Genomic DNA, 17054 nt, shown 5'->3' on the forward strand with positions numbered 1-17054 from the left:
CTCAACAATGAAACAGAATCTCACTCAAATATTTGCTTATGTTTATTCAAGCAATAAACAACAATAGTTTAACAAATGGAATTGTGGACTCAAGGATTGATAGAGCTTTTGAGAAGTCTTTCCCTCTCTCAATTAAAAATGTCTTATATAAGTGGCCCTACAGTGTTTTGACTTGCTCATTTTTCTCTGTGTGTTTCATATTTAAGGTTAAAATATGAAGAAACATTTGGGCAGATGAAGGCAGTAGACTTTATATCAACTAATTTATATAAATTAACTTTCTTTCTTAAAGGAATGGAGAGAGAGAGAGAGAGAGAGAGAGAGAGAGAGAGAGTGTGTGTGTGTGTGTGTGTGTGTGTGTGCGTGTGTGAGAGAGAGTTTTAAGTTGGGTATCTGCATTTTCATAAAACAGCTTCGCCAGGGTTTAAAGATGAGTTTCTACCAGGCAAAGTGGTGTTTGCTTATAATCCTAACTACTATAGAAACTGAGACAGGAAGATTGTTTGAGGACAGCATGGGGAATTGAGTAATATCTTATGTCAAAATAAAAAAATAAAAAGGGCTGAGGATGTAGTTCTGTGGTCAGAATGTCCCTGAGTTCAATCTCTAGTACTGGTGGGTGGTGAGGAAATGAGTTTCCCACAATTGCAATTTCTAGGCTGTATTAGTTCATTAAGACTGTTATGACAGTATCTTACCTGTGACAAAAGAGTACTTCTGTTGTTAGCAGGTTAACTGGGATAAGGAAAAAATCCACAGATATCAGATACAGCCCTGAGAACCAGAATATCTGGATTTTTGTCTTTCTGTGATAGTAATAATTTAGAGAGATCAAAATAAGGGAGGTTCTGTTGTTTAATGTCTGCTGCAGTCTGGCTGGGCACAATCAGGAGCCACTTGTCAAAAGAAACTAACTTTATTTTTAGAACCACACACGCCAAACAAAACCGCCTCTCAGGAAAAACCCTCAGAGCCTCAACTGCCACCACCGGCTTTCCACAAGCCTCTCTCTCCCACACAAGCTTCTCTCCACCTCCCACAATCCTCCTGCTCTTGAGGCCGATTGGCTGGGTCACATGGGCGGAGCCAAAAAAGTCCCCCAATGAGCAGCTCCGTGGTCTGAAAGGGCAGGGAAACAGTCCAATGAGCATCACCGCAGAGGAGCCAATCAGCTAGATGTTGCTGGGGCCGCTGTGAGCCAATCATCAGCTGGCAGCTGGAAGTTTGCTGGGGCCCCTTGGCTGTGGCTCTCAACAAATGTCATCCCTCTTTTCTAATCAATGACCTGTATCCATAACAGGGTAAGCAATTAGCACATTTACTAGTTCTTGTTGAGATTCTCTTTGGGTGTGATTTGTGAGCTTAAGTAAGAGTCACTGCTTTTAACATATGAATATGCCTAAGTATAAAGACTGGGTGTACGTAGAAATTCAAAAAGTGGAAAATTTAAGTGTGTGTGTGTGTATCTCCCAGTTTTATTGTCAGTTAAGGGAAGCTAATAATTATTAGGTACCTGTTAGAATACCTGTTCTAGTTCAAATATATATATGTGTGTGTGTGTGTATTTAAATATTTTGGGTTTTTTGTTGTTGTTAGAGCATTATTGTTATATGTAGTAGTTGGGTTAATTTTGACAAAATCATACATGCATGGAACTTGATTTTAGTTCAGGTTCCCCCCTTTTTTCCTTCCCATCCTCCCTCTCCTATTCTCCGTCTTGTAAGCTAGTGATCTTCCTTTTGCTCATCTACTTATTTATTTTTGGTTGATTCTTTCTACTTATTTATAAAGTGCCGCAGTCTGGCTGGGCACAATCAGGAGCCACTTGTCAAAAGAAACTAACTTTATTTTTAGAACCACACAGGCCAAACAAAACAGCCTCTCAGGAAAAACCCTCAGAGCCTCAACTGCCACCACCGGCTTTCCACAAGCCTCTCTCTCCCACACAAGCTTCTCTCCCCCTCCCACAATCCTCCTGCTCTTGAGGCCGATTGGCTGGGTCACGTGGGCGGAGCCAAAAAAGTCCCCCAATGAGCAGCTCCGTGGTCTGAAAGGGCAGGGAAACAGTCCAATGAGCATCACCGCAGAGGAGCCAATCAGCTAGATGTTGCTGGGGCCGCTGTGAGCCAATCATCAGCTGGCAGCTGGAAGTTTGCTGGGGCCCCTTCGGCTGTGGCTCTCAACAATAAAGTTGCAAATCCCTGTGTTATGTTTATATATATGCATATAGCATGATTTTTTTTTAATTTCATTTGCATTTCCTCCCTTCCCTTCCCACCTTTCTCCCTCTGGTTCACCTTCTACTCTGCTGATCTTCTCTATATCTTTTTGATAACTAATCTTCCCTTCCTTCCTTTCCTTATTTTCCTGTAGCTTCCACATATGAAAGAGAACATTAGACTCTTAATTTTCTGAGACTGGCATATTTTTCACTTAGCATGATGTTCTCCATTTCCATCCATATTTTTCTGTTTAAGTCAAAATTTTTTTTAAAAAGCAGTTTTACGTTTGAAAAACTAGTGGTCTTTCATATCTTCCCTGTCCCCACATATGCATAGCATTCCCCATTATAAACGTCACCCACCAGGCTTCATACCTTTGTTAAAATCACAGTTTATGAATCTATCTGGACATATTATAGTCACGAAGTTCATAGCTTACATTAGAGTACACTCGTGGCATTGTAGATTACATTCATTGAAACAAATTTATAACATATCCACCATTATAATATTAAGGAGATTCACTGCCTAAATGTCATCTATATGCTGCCTATTTGTTCCCTCCTTCCACCTAATCCCTGATACTTATCAATCTTGTTTTTTCCCCCTGGTTTTTTTTTTTTTTTAAAGCACTATTACATGCCTCAGGCATGGAAGTATTAGACACCTCTTTTTATTTTTGATAAGAGGATTCTGAGGTAGGGTCACAAGTTCAAGACCAGCCTTGGCAACTTAGTGAAACCCTGTCTCAATTTTTTTAAAAAAGGGCCAAGGATATAGCCCAGAGGTGAAGCACCCCTGGTATTCCCCACTACTGAAAAATGGAGAAAAGAAGAAAAAAAATTAGTTTGCTCCAAGCCACAAGCTATTAAAAGATAAGGCCAGAATTCAAAACTATTTGAATAACCAATACCAATGTTTCCTAAATATTAGCATACAAGTCAGCATAGAATTTTGTTATAATGCATATTAATTCTGTGGGAGTGGGCTCAGAGTTCCATTTCTAACAGTCAGGGGATACTAATGCTGCTCTTCCTTGATCCAGCCTAAATAATGAGAACCTGTTCTGTATAATTCGTTATTGATGATATACCAGTTGTGCATTATTTTCTAATTCCTTCTAAAAAGTTTAATGTTCTTAATGGCAGAGATTCTTTTATATTTATACACTTAGCATTCTTTTTATGTAGTGGGAAACTAAACTAGGGAGAGATGAGGTTATATGGTAAGTACTTGTTTAATACTTGTATTCCCCTCAAATTTACCATATAAAAAAGGAATGTGTTGAATAATATCAAGAAGTATAATCATCTTCTGAATTTAGTATTCCTTAAAAGAACCATTAAATTATTGAATAACGATTTACTCTGTGCCAGGAATTATGTTAATCTTAATACTAATTTAGAGAGAGGTATATAACTAAAACCTAGATAGGATTGGTTACATTCAGTGGCAGAGCCAGAACTCAAACCATAACTGTCTATTTTAAACTAAAACTTCTAAGCAGTCTCAGACTAGCCACCCTTGGTACTTCTCACTCAGATGCATTCTTTATGTCATAGAGTGTTTTAAATAAACTGAATCCAAACAATAAAGCGGGGGGGGGGAGGGGAGGTGCTTTTTCTACACATTTCTGCAAGGCAAGGCGACAGCATGTTAGAACTCAGTAGTGACTGAAGTGTCTTAGAACCAGCCTAACTGGTCTCTGTGGGTCCTTACCTCCAAGGCCCTTTGAAGTATTTGTGTTTGGAATTTGCTGTGCTATTCAAATTAAGTTTGTTTCAGTTCTAAGTATTTATGCTTATTTTCTTTTTTACAGAGTCTTTTATCCAGTCTTGTGAAACTGAATAGCTTGACCTTAGCTAGAAATTGCTTCCAATTGTATCCAGTGGGTGGTCCATCTCAGTTTTCTACCATCTATTCCCTCAACATGGAACACAATCGAATCAATAAAATCCCATTTGGAATTTTCTCTAGAGCAAAAGTATTAAGTAAGCTGAATATGAAGGTAAGCTGTTTGTATCAGAGGAGAGGAGGTGTTACAAATGCATTTGATATTTCTATTTTCTCTATTGGTATGGATAATGTGTCCTTTCACCTTATAACAAAATAACAAAGGATATTTTGGGGAAGTTTTTAAATCAGATAAAACAGTCTCACAATTGTGTATACCCTTAGGAATTAGTCCTCAAGAAATAATAATGAACATGGTTGTAGGTATGTTTATTGCAGAACATTTTTAAAGGCACCAACTTATTCCTAGTATTATGGATTTAATTTTTTTAAAGTGGAATACTGTGGAGCTGATACTCTTATATAGAAGAATATTAAATACTAGTTACAATATTATTAGTTTATTAAGCATTAGGAAGTTATGGCATGTAAAAAATTCTTTCTATAGTTTTTAAAGCTGTTTTTGATATGCTTAATTACATATTGAATACTTAGATATTTAATATATCTAAAATCTCTTTGGATATCAGAATTATTTATGGGTGATCTGTAGTTTATTTTTGCTTATCTATATACTCTACAGTGAATGGATCTCACATGAGTAATAATTTATTGTGAAAGAGGTCAAGAAATGGTGATTTATCTAGTCCAATAATTTAATTTGTCATAAACTTTGCACACAGAGAAGACAGCATATTTGGCCACATAACTAATTCATGGCTGAGGCAGGAATTCAGGAACCTAGATTTTCCAATTTTAGGTAGAGAGTTTTTTATATCATATCATGCTACATCTTTTTGTCCTTGATGAACCATTCAGCATAATTATTGCTCTTTATAATTTAAATTTACAATTTCTTGATTCTGTCTATACTTGGTCATAAATATAGTATGTATCTTTTATGATAATTCTTTGAAAGTATATAATGACTGAAGCAGTGTAAATTAAAAATCTTACCTCAATAAAAAATTTTAATATGGCTACATAATTACTATATGCAGTAATAGTAATATGGTGGTAAACACCATTAATTTTGCATGTGCATTTTATAGTAATAGTTTTAGAACATAGTGGTCTAGATATTCACTAGTTTTTGCATTTGATTGTACATTTTTATGAATTTGACATTATTACAATATGTTAGCTTGGAAAGGCTTCTTGTTTTCAGTAAAATAATAAAACTTTATATAGGGGCTGGGATTGTGGCTCAGTGGTAGAGAGAGCGCTTGCCTGGCATGTGTGAAGCACTGGGTTTGATTCTCAGCATCCCACATAAATAAATTAATAAACAAAATAAAGGTTCATTAACAATTAAAAAAAAATCTTTGTACAGCACTTTGCCTTGTTCAAACTTTATAAATGTTTAACACAGCTTTCTCTTGAAGAAATCAAAATGAAGCTTGATGTTTTCTTTCTCATATAAGATTTACTTTCCCAAAGTAAATCGTTTTTAAGGAAAATACTTTGTCACATTGTACCTTTTGGTAGTCTGGGCAAAGTTGGGTAATGTTAAATATTTTTAATAAATTTCAATGTTACAAAACAAAAACTTAATTTTCAAATATATGTTCACTAATTGGGATTCTTCATATTGATGATTCTGTATAAAATGAGACAAGTAATCCATGAGTATTGCAGAACAGTTTTTAAATATATACTAACAAAAGAACGTAAAATAATTTCATGACCAAGAGCTTAACATATTGGCATATTGATACCCAACTGGGACAAAGGTGTTATCACCCTCTCCCGTTACCAGTGTAATATTTTATTTAGAGTTGTTATTAATGAAAGGGATCTTAAAAGTGAATATGTGCCAGGTATGGGTTACACGCCTGTAATTCCAGCAGCTTGAGAGGCTGAGATGGGAGGATTACAAGTTGAAAGCCAACCATAGCAACTTAGTGAGGCCCTAAGCAATTCAGTGAGACCCTGTCTCTAAATAGAATACAAAAAGGGGTTGGGGATGTGTCTCAGCGGTTAAGTGTCCCTGGATTCAATCCCTGATTTTAAAAAAATAAATAAATAAAGTGCAAGCAGGGAAAAGGTCATGTTTTTATTATTTAGTGATGAATGTATCCTATCTTTCTCTTCTGCTTTACTGTTCAGCATCTCTTCAATTCCTGAGCTCATCTGGGTTTCCTTTTGGACCGTAATATGTATCTTCTTTCATTGTGCTCATATCTTAATTTGACCATTCACTGTTTTTTTTGAGTGGTTTCTGTACATTATTGTGAAATAAAGAAAACATCAAATTTATCACTATTGTTTTTGAAATCTCCAGTGGTTTCTCTGTATAGTATTTTTGTATTTCTATTACTAATATTCACATAAGAAGCAAACTTCCTCTTTAAACTCAAAGCAAAAGCCTACTTACTGTACAAAAATCTTGGAAGCTTGTTGCTTTTGTTACTGCCTTTTTTTTTTTCCTCCCTGATATCAAAAAGGAGAATAAGGCTTCTGTTTAAGAATTTTCTTCTTTCCCAAAAGAAGGTACATATGGAGCTTTGTTTTAATGGTTCCATATAGAATGGTGCTTTTTGTCTTTGTCAGGACAATCAGTTAACATCACTTCCTTTGGACTTTGGAACTTGGACCAGCATGGTAGAATTGAATTTAGCCACTAATCAGCTCACAAAGATCCCCGAGGATGTATCTGGACTTGTTTCTCTTGAGGTGAGTGAGTACTAATGAGCATTTAAAATTTCTTGGTCTCTTCCACAATTACCTCACTTAGATAGTTTCAAGTTAAACAATTTCTCTTTCAGTGAAGATCATAATTAAAAATGATCATAATAAGAACTTTCTTAAACACATGACTCTGTTAGGATGACGAGGCATTGGATTAATTAGTTAAGTTCAATACTACTGAATAAAAACTGTACTGTTGTTAACCAAAATAATTATAGATACTTCAGATAGGCATTTAGAACCTTTTCATCTATGATTCTGGCCTAATTTCCATCCTAAATCACTCACCTGCTATTTGTTAGAAATTTTCCTGTCTATGTTTAGTCCAGTTGTTTCTAGCTTCTCAAATTCCCTTCTCATCCTCTTTTTTCTTTTAAAATTCTTTCCTATGGTTAAAGTCCATCTCATTGTCACCTCCTCAGTCGAGGATGATTGCTTCTGCCTCTAAGTCCCTAAAGTTTTCATTAGTAAAGCTTACTAATAGTACTTACACTGTTTTAAATTTTTTCCTGTATCATGTTTTTTAAAATTCCTGTTTAATTTAGTAAGGTGAAACAGGGTTGTGTGGTTGAAAGCATGGGTGAAATAAGAGGATGTAAAAAATTAGCTAGAATCTTTTGAAAGTCTTTCTTCTTAGTGTTTTGTTCCATCCCCCCACCTCCAATTTTCATTATGTCTCCTACTCCTCTAGTAGTTTATAATTTCTTTGAAAACAAGGACCATCTTCCTCAGCCTCCCCCTCCCCCCTTTATTATCTTTTAGAATGCCTTGAAATGTAGTAAATACCATGAATAATAACTGCAGTAGGTTGATTGTAAGTCAGTTGCTACCTTCTTAAGTGATTGTTTGCAACAGATGGTTTGTTAAGACATTTGTAACTATTTTTTATTTTTGTAATTTAGTTATAATGACATTTCTTTTTCACTTTGAATTTGACATTTAAAAAATTTCCAATAACTAGTGGGCTTTAAAAATTTTTAGGATACTAAATTAAATGTTATTTAATCAAATGTTACCTATCTTTAATATTCACTGTTTAGAAAATTAGCATTTCTTATAAATTTTAAGCCACACAATGGTAAAAAAATATATATGTATGTATATAAAATTCCATTTCATGTGTTGTCAACTGTCAATTATTTCTCTGTAGGTTCTAATATTATCAAACAATCTTCTGAAGAAGCTTCCCCATGGTCTTGGAAACCTTAGGAAGTTAAGAGAGTTGGATCTAGAGGAGAACAAATTAGAATCCTTGCCAAATGAAATTGCTTATCTTAAAGATTTACAGGTAAATCATGCTAGTGGCCTTGTAGTTGTATGATTATAGTTTTTTGGAATTCATTTTTCTAATTCTTTGCCATTTTCTAATTCTTAGACCAGATAGATAGTTCTGTTATAGGATTAGGGCTGAGTTTTAAATTCGTGTAATCTGCATTTGTCCTAACAAATGATATTTTTTGAAAGAGAATCCTGTAATTTAATTTACTCACCTGATTTAATTTCCCTATTTTATTCTTTTATAGAGGTATTATTTTAAATTTATATTGGTTGTAGAAAATGTGTATATAACTATTTTTATTGTCTAATTTTTTAGAAATTAGTCTTGACAAACAACCAATTGACCACTCTTCCCAGAGGCATTGGTCACCTTACCAATCTTACACATCTAGGCCTTGGAGAGAACCTACTTACTCATCTTCCTGAGGAAATTGGTAAGAACCCTATGGATTATTAACTCTACTAGTAATTTGTTGTTGTACTTTCAAACAATATTTCAGATAAATTTGTTTTTGTAAGCTGAGGTTATATTAGGCTTGTGAGTGTTTTTGTGGAGTACCAATGGTTAGTGTTAGTGGGTTGTTTGATGTTGTTTGTTTCCTTAGGGGGTGTTAGAATTAATACTACATTTGAAAATGTTTTAGTACATCTCTATTTCCAATGGGTTTATGTCATCTCAGTTTAGCAGAATTATTTTGTGTCTAAATTTGAAAAAAAAATCACATAGACTTGAATCAAATTAGTAATTCTTGTAGCAAAAGAACTTTTCTTCATGGAGCTTTAGGATTAATATTAATATTTGATTCATATCAATATTTTGGGTGTATTTTAGAATTTTGCCAAGTCTTTTTATATCCACTATTTCATATAATTATCATGACCACCTTGAATTTTTTATAGTGCAAGTTGTAATACTGTTTTACACAGAGCTAATTAAGGTCATCTAGTAAATAACTGAGTTCTTAATAATTCTATGTATATTATTCTGCCTTCAAAAGTATGTTGCCCCAGAAGCATTATAGATTAGTAGTTAAGAATGGTTTTGGAGATGATAGGCAATTTAAAATCTGACTCTGGCACTTCCTAGTTTTGTGACTTTGGATAATCTACACAAACTCAAATCCTCAATCTTCTTACCTGTAAAATAAGCATAATAGTTATTTCATATAGGGTTGTTCTAAAGAGGAGTAATATTTTATGTGTAAAAGAAATTCATTACCTGCTAGCTGTTATTTTTACTGCTTTTCTAATAAATAGTTACTATGAATCCATATTTTGATGTTTAAAATTGAAAACACATGAAACAACTTTCTACTTAAATTTTTATTTTTACTCAGCTGGCCTCATTAAATTGGTTAAGAAGTTTGCCTTCAAAGTATGACCATCTTAAGATAGTCTTAAGAAAATTTTTTGAAAGACTGCATGAATTTATTTTGGTTTATTGTCAAATATGCAGTAACTTTCTTCATGAAAGATTTCTATAAAGTAACAAAAACTAAAATGTTTTATGAGAAATGAATAATAATTTCTCAATGTATTATGAGCAATTATAACATTGTCTATAACAGAATTGTGATTACATAGACACTGAATATATAATAATCTCTTTTCTATAGTTTAATACACACACACACACACACACACACACACACACGCTGTCCCAAAGAGATTCTCTGAAGTTAGAGCATTTTCAAAAAACTAAGTTTAAAAACCAACCGTAAAAGAGGAGGTTCAGATTACATTGATAATGGAGTGTGACCTGGTCATCGGGGTTTAAAAAAAAAAATCTCCCCAGCTGATTTTAATATGCAATGAAGTTTGAGATCCATGGTTCTAAGAGTTTTAAAACTGAGAGAAGAGTAGGAAATATATCTTATATATAATGCCTAGGATGTTCCTACTTGAACTTTTTTAATAGTAACTAGTTTTGTTTAAGTGACTTATTTATTTATTTTTAACAGGTACACTGGAAAACCTAGAAGAACTGTATTTGAATGACAACCCTAACCTACATAGCCTTCCCTTTGAGCTGGCTCTCTGCAGCAAGCTTTCAATCATGAGTATTGAGAACTGTCCACTCAGTCACCTTCCACCTCAGATTGTTGCTGGGGGACCTTCTTTCATCATTCAGTTCTTAAAAATGCAGGGTCCATATCGTGCCATGGTCTGATACAAATCTGCTGGTCCCACACACTGTTCAAAATAGACTGCCATTAATGTTTCATATCTATATCTGTATCTATTTATGTAGATATTGATATATATGGCAGATTTATAAAGACTGCATTATGTGTTTCTGCTAATAGAGGAATTATAGCCATTTAGATTTTTTAAAATTCTGTACAAAAGGCTTATAAGTTTTCTTTGCTGAAATTGATGTTTTTCTGTTTGTAATCTGATATGCCAGTTTGCTTAAAAATTTGCCAACAAATTATGAAGTTGTTAAATTTAAGGGACAGGAGTAGTATAGTTAGATATGTTTATCTTAGGAAAAATAATGGACAAACGATTTTGTTGCAACTTTTCGTATACATTTTCCCATTACCAATTATGAGATCTTTATAGTGAAATAGGCCCTGAAGGTAGAATTTTTCTTTAACTTATTTTGAAATTTGAGATTTAAATTTTTATATATTGTTTACAGTCAGAGTAAATCACTGGATTTTTGTTGTTGTTGTTTTGATTTGCTCTGTTATAATCAGTCAAATAGAGTTTTATTCTCTGTTAAAGAATTTGCATCAGTTAGTATAAATATTAAAAGATATTTGCTCGTTGAAACAACTGGCAAAGTGAAATTATACAAAGATCTATAATTCCTTTAATTTTGATTCCTTTATGAGTTTGTGAAGCAAAATATCTGAAATGAGTCTTTGAGTAAGGGGAGGATCTTGAGACCTTTCCTGTTATAAATATGTTTTCTGAAGTTTAGGGGAACAGATATTTGTAGTGAAAAGGAGTTTTGTTTTTGGATTTTTTTTTTTTCATTCCTAAAAGTCGCAGATCCACAAAAACAGAAAAAATTGGCAAATAAATAAATTACACATAAACACATTCTATATATGTATATACAATGCTATATAGATATGTATTTATTATATCATAAACTACAATAGGTAACTTTAAGGATTTCTCCCTATCCTTGTACAATGAAATGAATGTCTTTCTTTGAAAACTGCAATATATGTACGTTTCAAGGTTATTTAACAGTGTACTATGGTTTTATATCTTGACTTGCCTTGTACATCTTTCAGTTCTAAAATATCTGTCTAAGCACAATATCTTCACACTGTGCTGTATTGCTGCTGAACTAAATGCACTTTTCCCCACGTGTGGGGCACTGGCTTCAAACAATTCAGTTCAGTACCATTACTTTTAATATCATCTTTTCTTTCTTGATAGTTAGTAATATGGTTTTGGAAAAGAGGAATATCGCACAGAAGCCATTGGTAGCTCAATGGAAGTTATGTAAAGTGTGCGTGTATATTTGATATATTTTCTTTTGCTTTACTGCCTTTAAGACTAGCAGAATTGTAAATGTGTGCCCCTTATGTAGTACTCTTAACTTTTGGTAATATTGGTCCAAGTCAGTTTAATTGAGGAAACTCACAAAGTAAGTGCATTCTGGGTATCATCCAAAAAAAAAACCACTTTCCACATAATAAGTATTATATAATTACATATTGCTGCTTTTTTTCCCATTTAGATGGACATTACGTTCCAAACCCCCCCAAAATTTGTTTTTAAATTATGATATTAAGATAGAGATTTGGGCTGTTTTGCTCTTATAGGCACTCAAATTCAGGACTAGGTTTGGGGTCAAACCTGTGTTCATAATTGACAATTTTATAAGGAACAACTAAAAAATGGAAGGCAGGTGAAGATATAAAACCCTAGAATGCTTAAATGTGCTGTAAAACTATTGTAGATGTCACTGGATTTTACCAAGTAATATCCTTTCTTTTTTCCATCTACTGTGGCTTTTCAGTTAAAATTTTGTTTATAAAAGGAATTTGTTTATTACAGCTCTACCTAGAGCTTGTGTGTATGTGTGGTTTTTTTGAAATTTCATATCCAACTATGTTTATATATTAGAGTGATGGAACTTGAACTTTAAAGGTAGTAACCTAATGTCTTTTCTTGGAAAAATATGGTTATTGTTTCTCAGAATGAAAATAGTTATAATTTTTAAGGCAGTTTGTTTCTCCCACCTTTGTTTATGTAAATCTATACTAGAAGTGCAAAGTTTAAAATTATCCCAATCTTACATGTAGAAGTGGTGTTACATGTAAATAGTATATAGCTGAGGAGTTATTAAAAAAAATTAAGACACATAAAACATGTCTTCTCTATGGATGCCACCTTGTAAGAGCCCATTAATTTCATTACTTCTATTGAAACTAGAATGGATTTTTTAGAATGTCATTGCAAAATCCAGATATTCAATATTTATAGTTTGAAAATAGTAAGGGATGTTATTGAGTGATTACTTATGAGCTAATTTTTTTTTCTGAAATTGCAATGGGACTAATTGGCATATCTAAAAATTATACTGCTATGGAAATTATGTTTAGTCTCTGATGCTTAGTAAATAAGATAGTCAGAGAATTGTAAAACTGTTGATCTAAATGTTGCTCATTGCTAATCTGAAGCAGTAAAACAGCAATAGTGATATCAAATAGTCCTCCTTTTGTGGGAAGTTATTACTTCCTAAATTCCAGATGATTATTTCATACAGAAAGAAGGTGGAAATGCTAAATAATTTATGAACTTGATGAAAACACTATTAGATTTTAAAACGTGTCAGAGGTATAAAATGTTAATTTATTACATATATTAAAAGGTGGGTGATACAATTGGAATGAGCTCTAAAAATTATAATTGCACGTTTCTAATTTTTCTTGTTGAATCTGTCATTTAAAAAGATAAACTCTTCTGCATCAGGTTATCTAGTTCTTCTGTGATAATTTTTGTTCTAATCTTTTGTTTTACATCTGTTATTTCTAAGCCGTGTATATTAGAGTCTTAAGTTTTAGCTTATAGAATTCAGCATGGCTTTTTTTTTTTTCTTAATAAGAATGGGTAGTAAGTGTATAAAATGGGACACTTTTCAAATGGAAAGGGAAGGAGGTACTATCAGTAGTTATTTTGGGCCAATAGTCATGTTTCAGAACAATCTCAGGCAAGTCAGAATATATGGTTATTCTTGTATTATTAAAATTAGATGAAAGCAAATAGTATAATCCAAAAGAAATCGAATGAATTCCTAAAATCCACCAATATTAAATTTAATGAATAACTCTGAGGAAAGGTCTCCTTCTGCCTGCACCAGAAGAAAGATAGCATACTAAATATCTTAACTAAAACCTTTCTCCTTCTTTATTCTTTTGATTGATTTGGTTAGCTTCACAAGTCATTCAGACAGTTGGAAAACGCATGACAATCTAGTCTGAGAATTTGAGTATGTAAAAGTAGTTATATTAATTTGTTATCTAAAGGGGTATCTTGAATGTTGTTTAGAAAATGAGAATGTTTTTAAAAATAGATATCAGTGCTGTTACTAAATAGAATGCCTCTGGTAACACTAATTCTGAGGAAACATTTCTGGGTTTATTCTTAACTTTGAAAATATGTTAAAAATAAAAAGGGTTGTTTTAGTTTTCACTTTAAAAACTGGAATTGGTTGTCATTACCCTTAAATACTTTCTTCTTGTATACACTTGTTAATTATCCCACTGACATTACACATTCTAAATATAAACTGCTTTGTGTGTAAATACCTGTTTGTGATCAAGACTTTAATTAGATAGTAATTTATAGTATCTCAGAGTAGGAACATTCTCAAGTTTGGTAGGAGAAAGTCTCCTCCACAGTTGCAGTAGTTGGAACAGGGCTGTTGTGTAACAGATTCTAGTTTATGTAGTGTACAGCAACATGACATCTTGGGGGAAAATATTCATTCTTAGATTTGTATATTGTGACAGTATATTAGTAGATGTCAGATGTTAAACAAGTAAAATTCCTTGTTTAACAATCAGTATGTTACATCAAATTTCTGACTGATAAGGAGAGAGTCTTGAGAACCAACACCCCCCCACACACACATACACACACACTTACACAAGGTCCTAGTTTGTTGACAAGAGATTATCTTTGTGCAAATTATTAAAGATCTATTCTAACAATTCTAATAGCAATGAATAATATTTAAATGGTGATATAAGCGTTTTAGATATTATAAGTACTTCTATAAATTATCTTATTGGACAGTATGATTTGAGCTAATGGGTGCTTTATCAGTAACCATCAAATTTTCTATTATCTAGGTTAAATTTTATCATTACTGGTGTCATTTATTCAGAGAATATTACATATTTACTTAGTTTATTTTTCTATTAGACTAATATTAAAATAACATAATTTTTCCTCATTTACTGTTCTCCCACTTTAAAACTCATTTTTAATATAGTTTGAAAACTTGTTAAATAAGAATACAACAAAGTATTCACAGTTTGAATTTTTCTCTAGTAAAGATCAGGTTTTCACTATCTAATGAGGTTTGTACTGTTAAATACGTAGCTATGATTCAAGGCTTAAAGGTGTAAATAGCCTTTAAATAATGTATTTTTAACCTGACTTATATTATTGACTATTTTTGACTATATAAAATTATTTTTATTTGTAAATGTTCTACCAGTGAGTCTTTTTAAAAAATAATTCTAATGGCATGTAACTAAAGCTGGACATGAAATCAATTTTTTTTTTTCTTTTTGTGGTACTGGGGATTGAACCCAGGACCTTATACATGTGAGGCAAGCACTCTGCCAACTTGGCTATATCCTCAGCCCCATGAAATCGATTTTCAGAGTGTCTTGAAACCACAAAAATGTGGAACTGAGAGAAATAAATTTTCATTACCATTTAAACTTCAGGAAACTTTGAAACAGTAAATGACATGCATAAGGTATACAAAAATAGGTGCATAAAAATGTACAACAAAGTATATGGTTAAGTAGTGTCCTTCAATATAATTGCTTATTGTTTATATTTGCTATGTATAAAACCCCAAATTACAGGGATTGAAGGGTTGTTTTTTTGGTTTTGTTTTTGGTTTTGTTTTTAAACATAAATCTGGGAATGAAGTCTGTCCTGTAATGGAAATACTAAATTATTAGAAATAATTTCCCCTTTCTCTGAGCCTTGTCGTGCTAATAGTAATCTCTCATGTTCCCCATGTACCATAAAGAAAATGCTTGCTTTGGGCCATGTGTGTAACCTTTCATAGAAAGTCTGCTCTGACTTGACTGTTTTTAAGATGTCATGGTAACCAAACGTTGAAATTGTGTGGCGAGGTTGTAATACCAACTTATAAAATTTAAAAAAATATTTTGTAAGAACAAAAGCTCTGAAGTTAAAGGAGATCTTATGCATTGGGAACTATTTAATTGACTGGAGAAATTTGACCCAGGAAGATGATTACTACTGGTGAAACTGGAATTGAAGACAAAACTCAATCTCTGTTCCTGCTGGTTGATGGGGAATGTGTAAGCTGCAGGCCTGTACAGCCAAAAAAAATCCATTTTAGTGTTAGCAGCTAATCAAGGAAGGGGATGCCTGCAGGTGTCAGCTCCAAGGCAAAGCCAGATTCTTCCCCACTACTATGACCCTAGCAGCTCACTGTTGATTTTTTGTTTGTGTGTGTGCGTGCTCTTGTCTCAGATTTAGAGAATGAAATCCATAGACAACAACAGAAAGCAAGAATAAGGTATTATGTAAGTGAGAAGAAAACTCCTGCAAGGTGAGAGGGGACCTGATAGCAGGTTTCCATTTAAATGTACTAGTGTAGGGGCTTATATATCTTCTGGGTAGGGGCCTTTATCAAAATCTAAACAGGTTTTAGAAAAGTACCAAAGCTATTGATTAGCCCTTGAGACTCTAGCCGCCTTTAATCAGGTCTGTCCTGCCTCCCTATTCCAATCACAAAGGAACAAAGGAATTGGTTGAAATGATTAGAATGTTTCTACAGGTTAACCTCTTGGAGTGGCCTTCACATTAAAAAACTTTAATTGGGACCCATTAACTATCCTATCTTATTCATTAGTCCTGTGCACAATGTAATGAAATGTTATTTTTCTTCTCAGAGTTTTTGATTTATATATTTATTTATTTTATTTTATTTTTTTTTTAAAGAGAGAGACAGAGAGAATTTTTTTTTTAATATTTATTTTTTAGTTTTCGGCGGGCACAACATCTTTGTTTGTATGTGGTGCTGAGGATCGAACCCGGGCCGCACGCATGCCAGGTGAGCGCGCTACCGCTTGAGCCACATTCCCAGCCCAAAATTATTGTTATTTTTTTGGTATACTGGGGATTGAACCCAGGGCCTTGTGCATGCAAGGCATATATTTATTTTTAAGCCACTTTACTTTGAAGAGAATGGATTAAAGGGCATTAAAATTAGAGGCCTAGAAGCTAATGGGAGGTTGTTAGGAACAGTCTATATGAGAGATAACAATGCTATTGGTTAGGATTATAGCAGTGGAAATGGAGAGAAAATTTTAAATTTGCACTTTAGGAAGAAATATTAGAATTGTTAATTGATTGGATAAGGTAAGACTAAAAAAGATTGCTCTCAGAAATATGGTCTAAGCTTCTGGTTATATTCACTAAACTGAGGCACTTTTGGAAGAAGACAGAGTAGGAAGAGGATGTGTTCTGGTGCTAGTGGGAGGTCCAGTGGAGATGTCAAGTAAGCAATTGAATCCTTCACTCATGCTTAGAAAAACCTGAAAACAGATGATCTAGTGTAAAGATAATTGAAGCAAGGACTCTCTTGTGAGATAGTGTAGAATAGGAAGAGGAGGAATCCTGGTGAACTTGAATACTTAGTTTTTGTATAGACAGGGAGCAGCT

At 33.3% G+C, this 17054-nt stretch overlaps 1 protein-coding gene across 4 annotated transcripts in view; it reads left to right on the top strand.

Moving 5' to 3' along the window:
* The window catches only part of Shoc2 (SHOC2 leucine rich repeat scaffold protein), a 94415-nt gene extending 82239 nt beyond the window's left edge, over positions 1 to 12176 (top strand). For all 4 annotated transcript variants that reach the window (XM_046450323.2, XM_046450322.1, XM_046450324.2 and 1 more), the window contains exons 5-9: positions 4042 to 4230; positions 6729 to 6851; positions 8017 to 8154; positions 8461 to 8578; positions 10106 to 12176. In XM_046450323.2, coding sequence (XP_046306279.1) covers positions 4042 to 4230; positions 6729 to 6851; positions 8017 to 8154; positions 8461 to 8578; positions 10106 to 10314 — 777 coding nt within the window. In that variant the 3' untranslated portion in view covers positions 10315 to 12176. The remainder of the gene's footprint in view (positions 1 to 4041; positions 4231 to 6728; positions 6852 to 8016; positions 8155 to 8460; positions 8579 to 10105) is intronic.
* Positions 12177 to 17054: the final 4878 nt, after the last annotated feature.

This window comes from Marmota monax, unplaced genomic scaffold (genome assembly GCF_021218885.2).
Source record: "Marmota monax isolate L192 unplaced genomic scaffold, Marmota_monax_Labrador192_F-V1.1 WCK01_AAM20220418_F8-fsc00004, whole genome shotgun sequence".
Classification (NCBI taxonomy): domain Eukaryota; kingdom Metazoa; phylum Chordata; class Mammalia; order Rodentia; family Sciuridae; genus Marmota; species Marmota monax.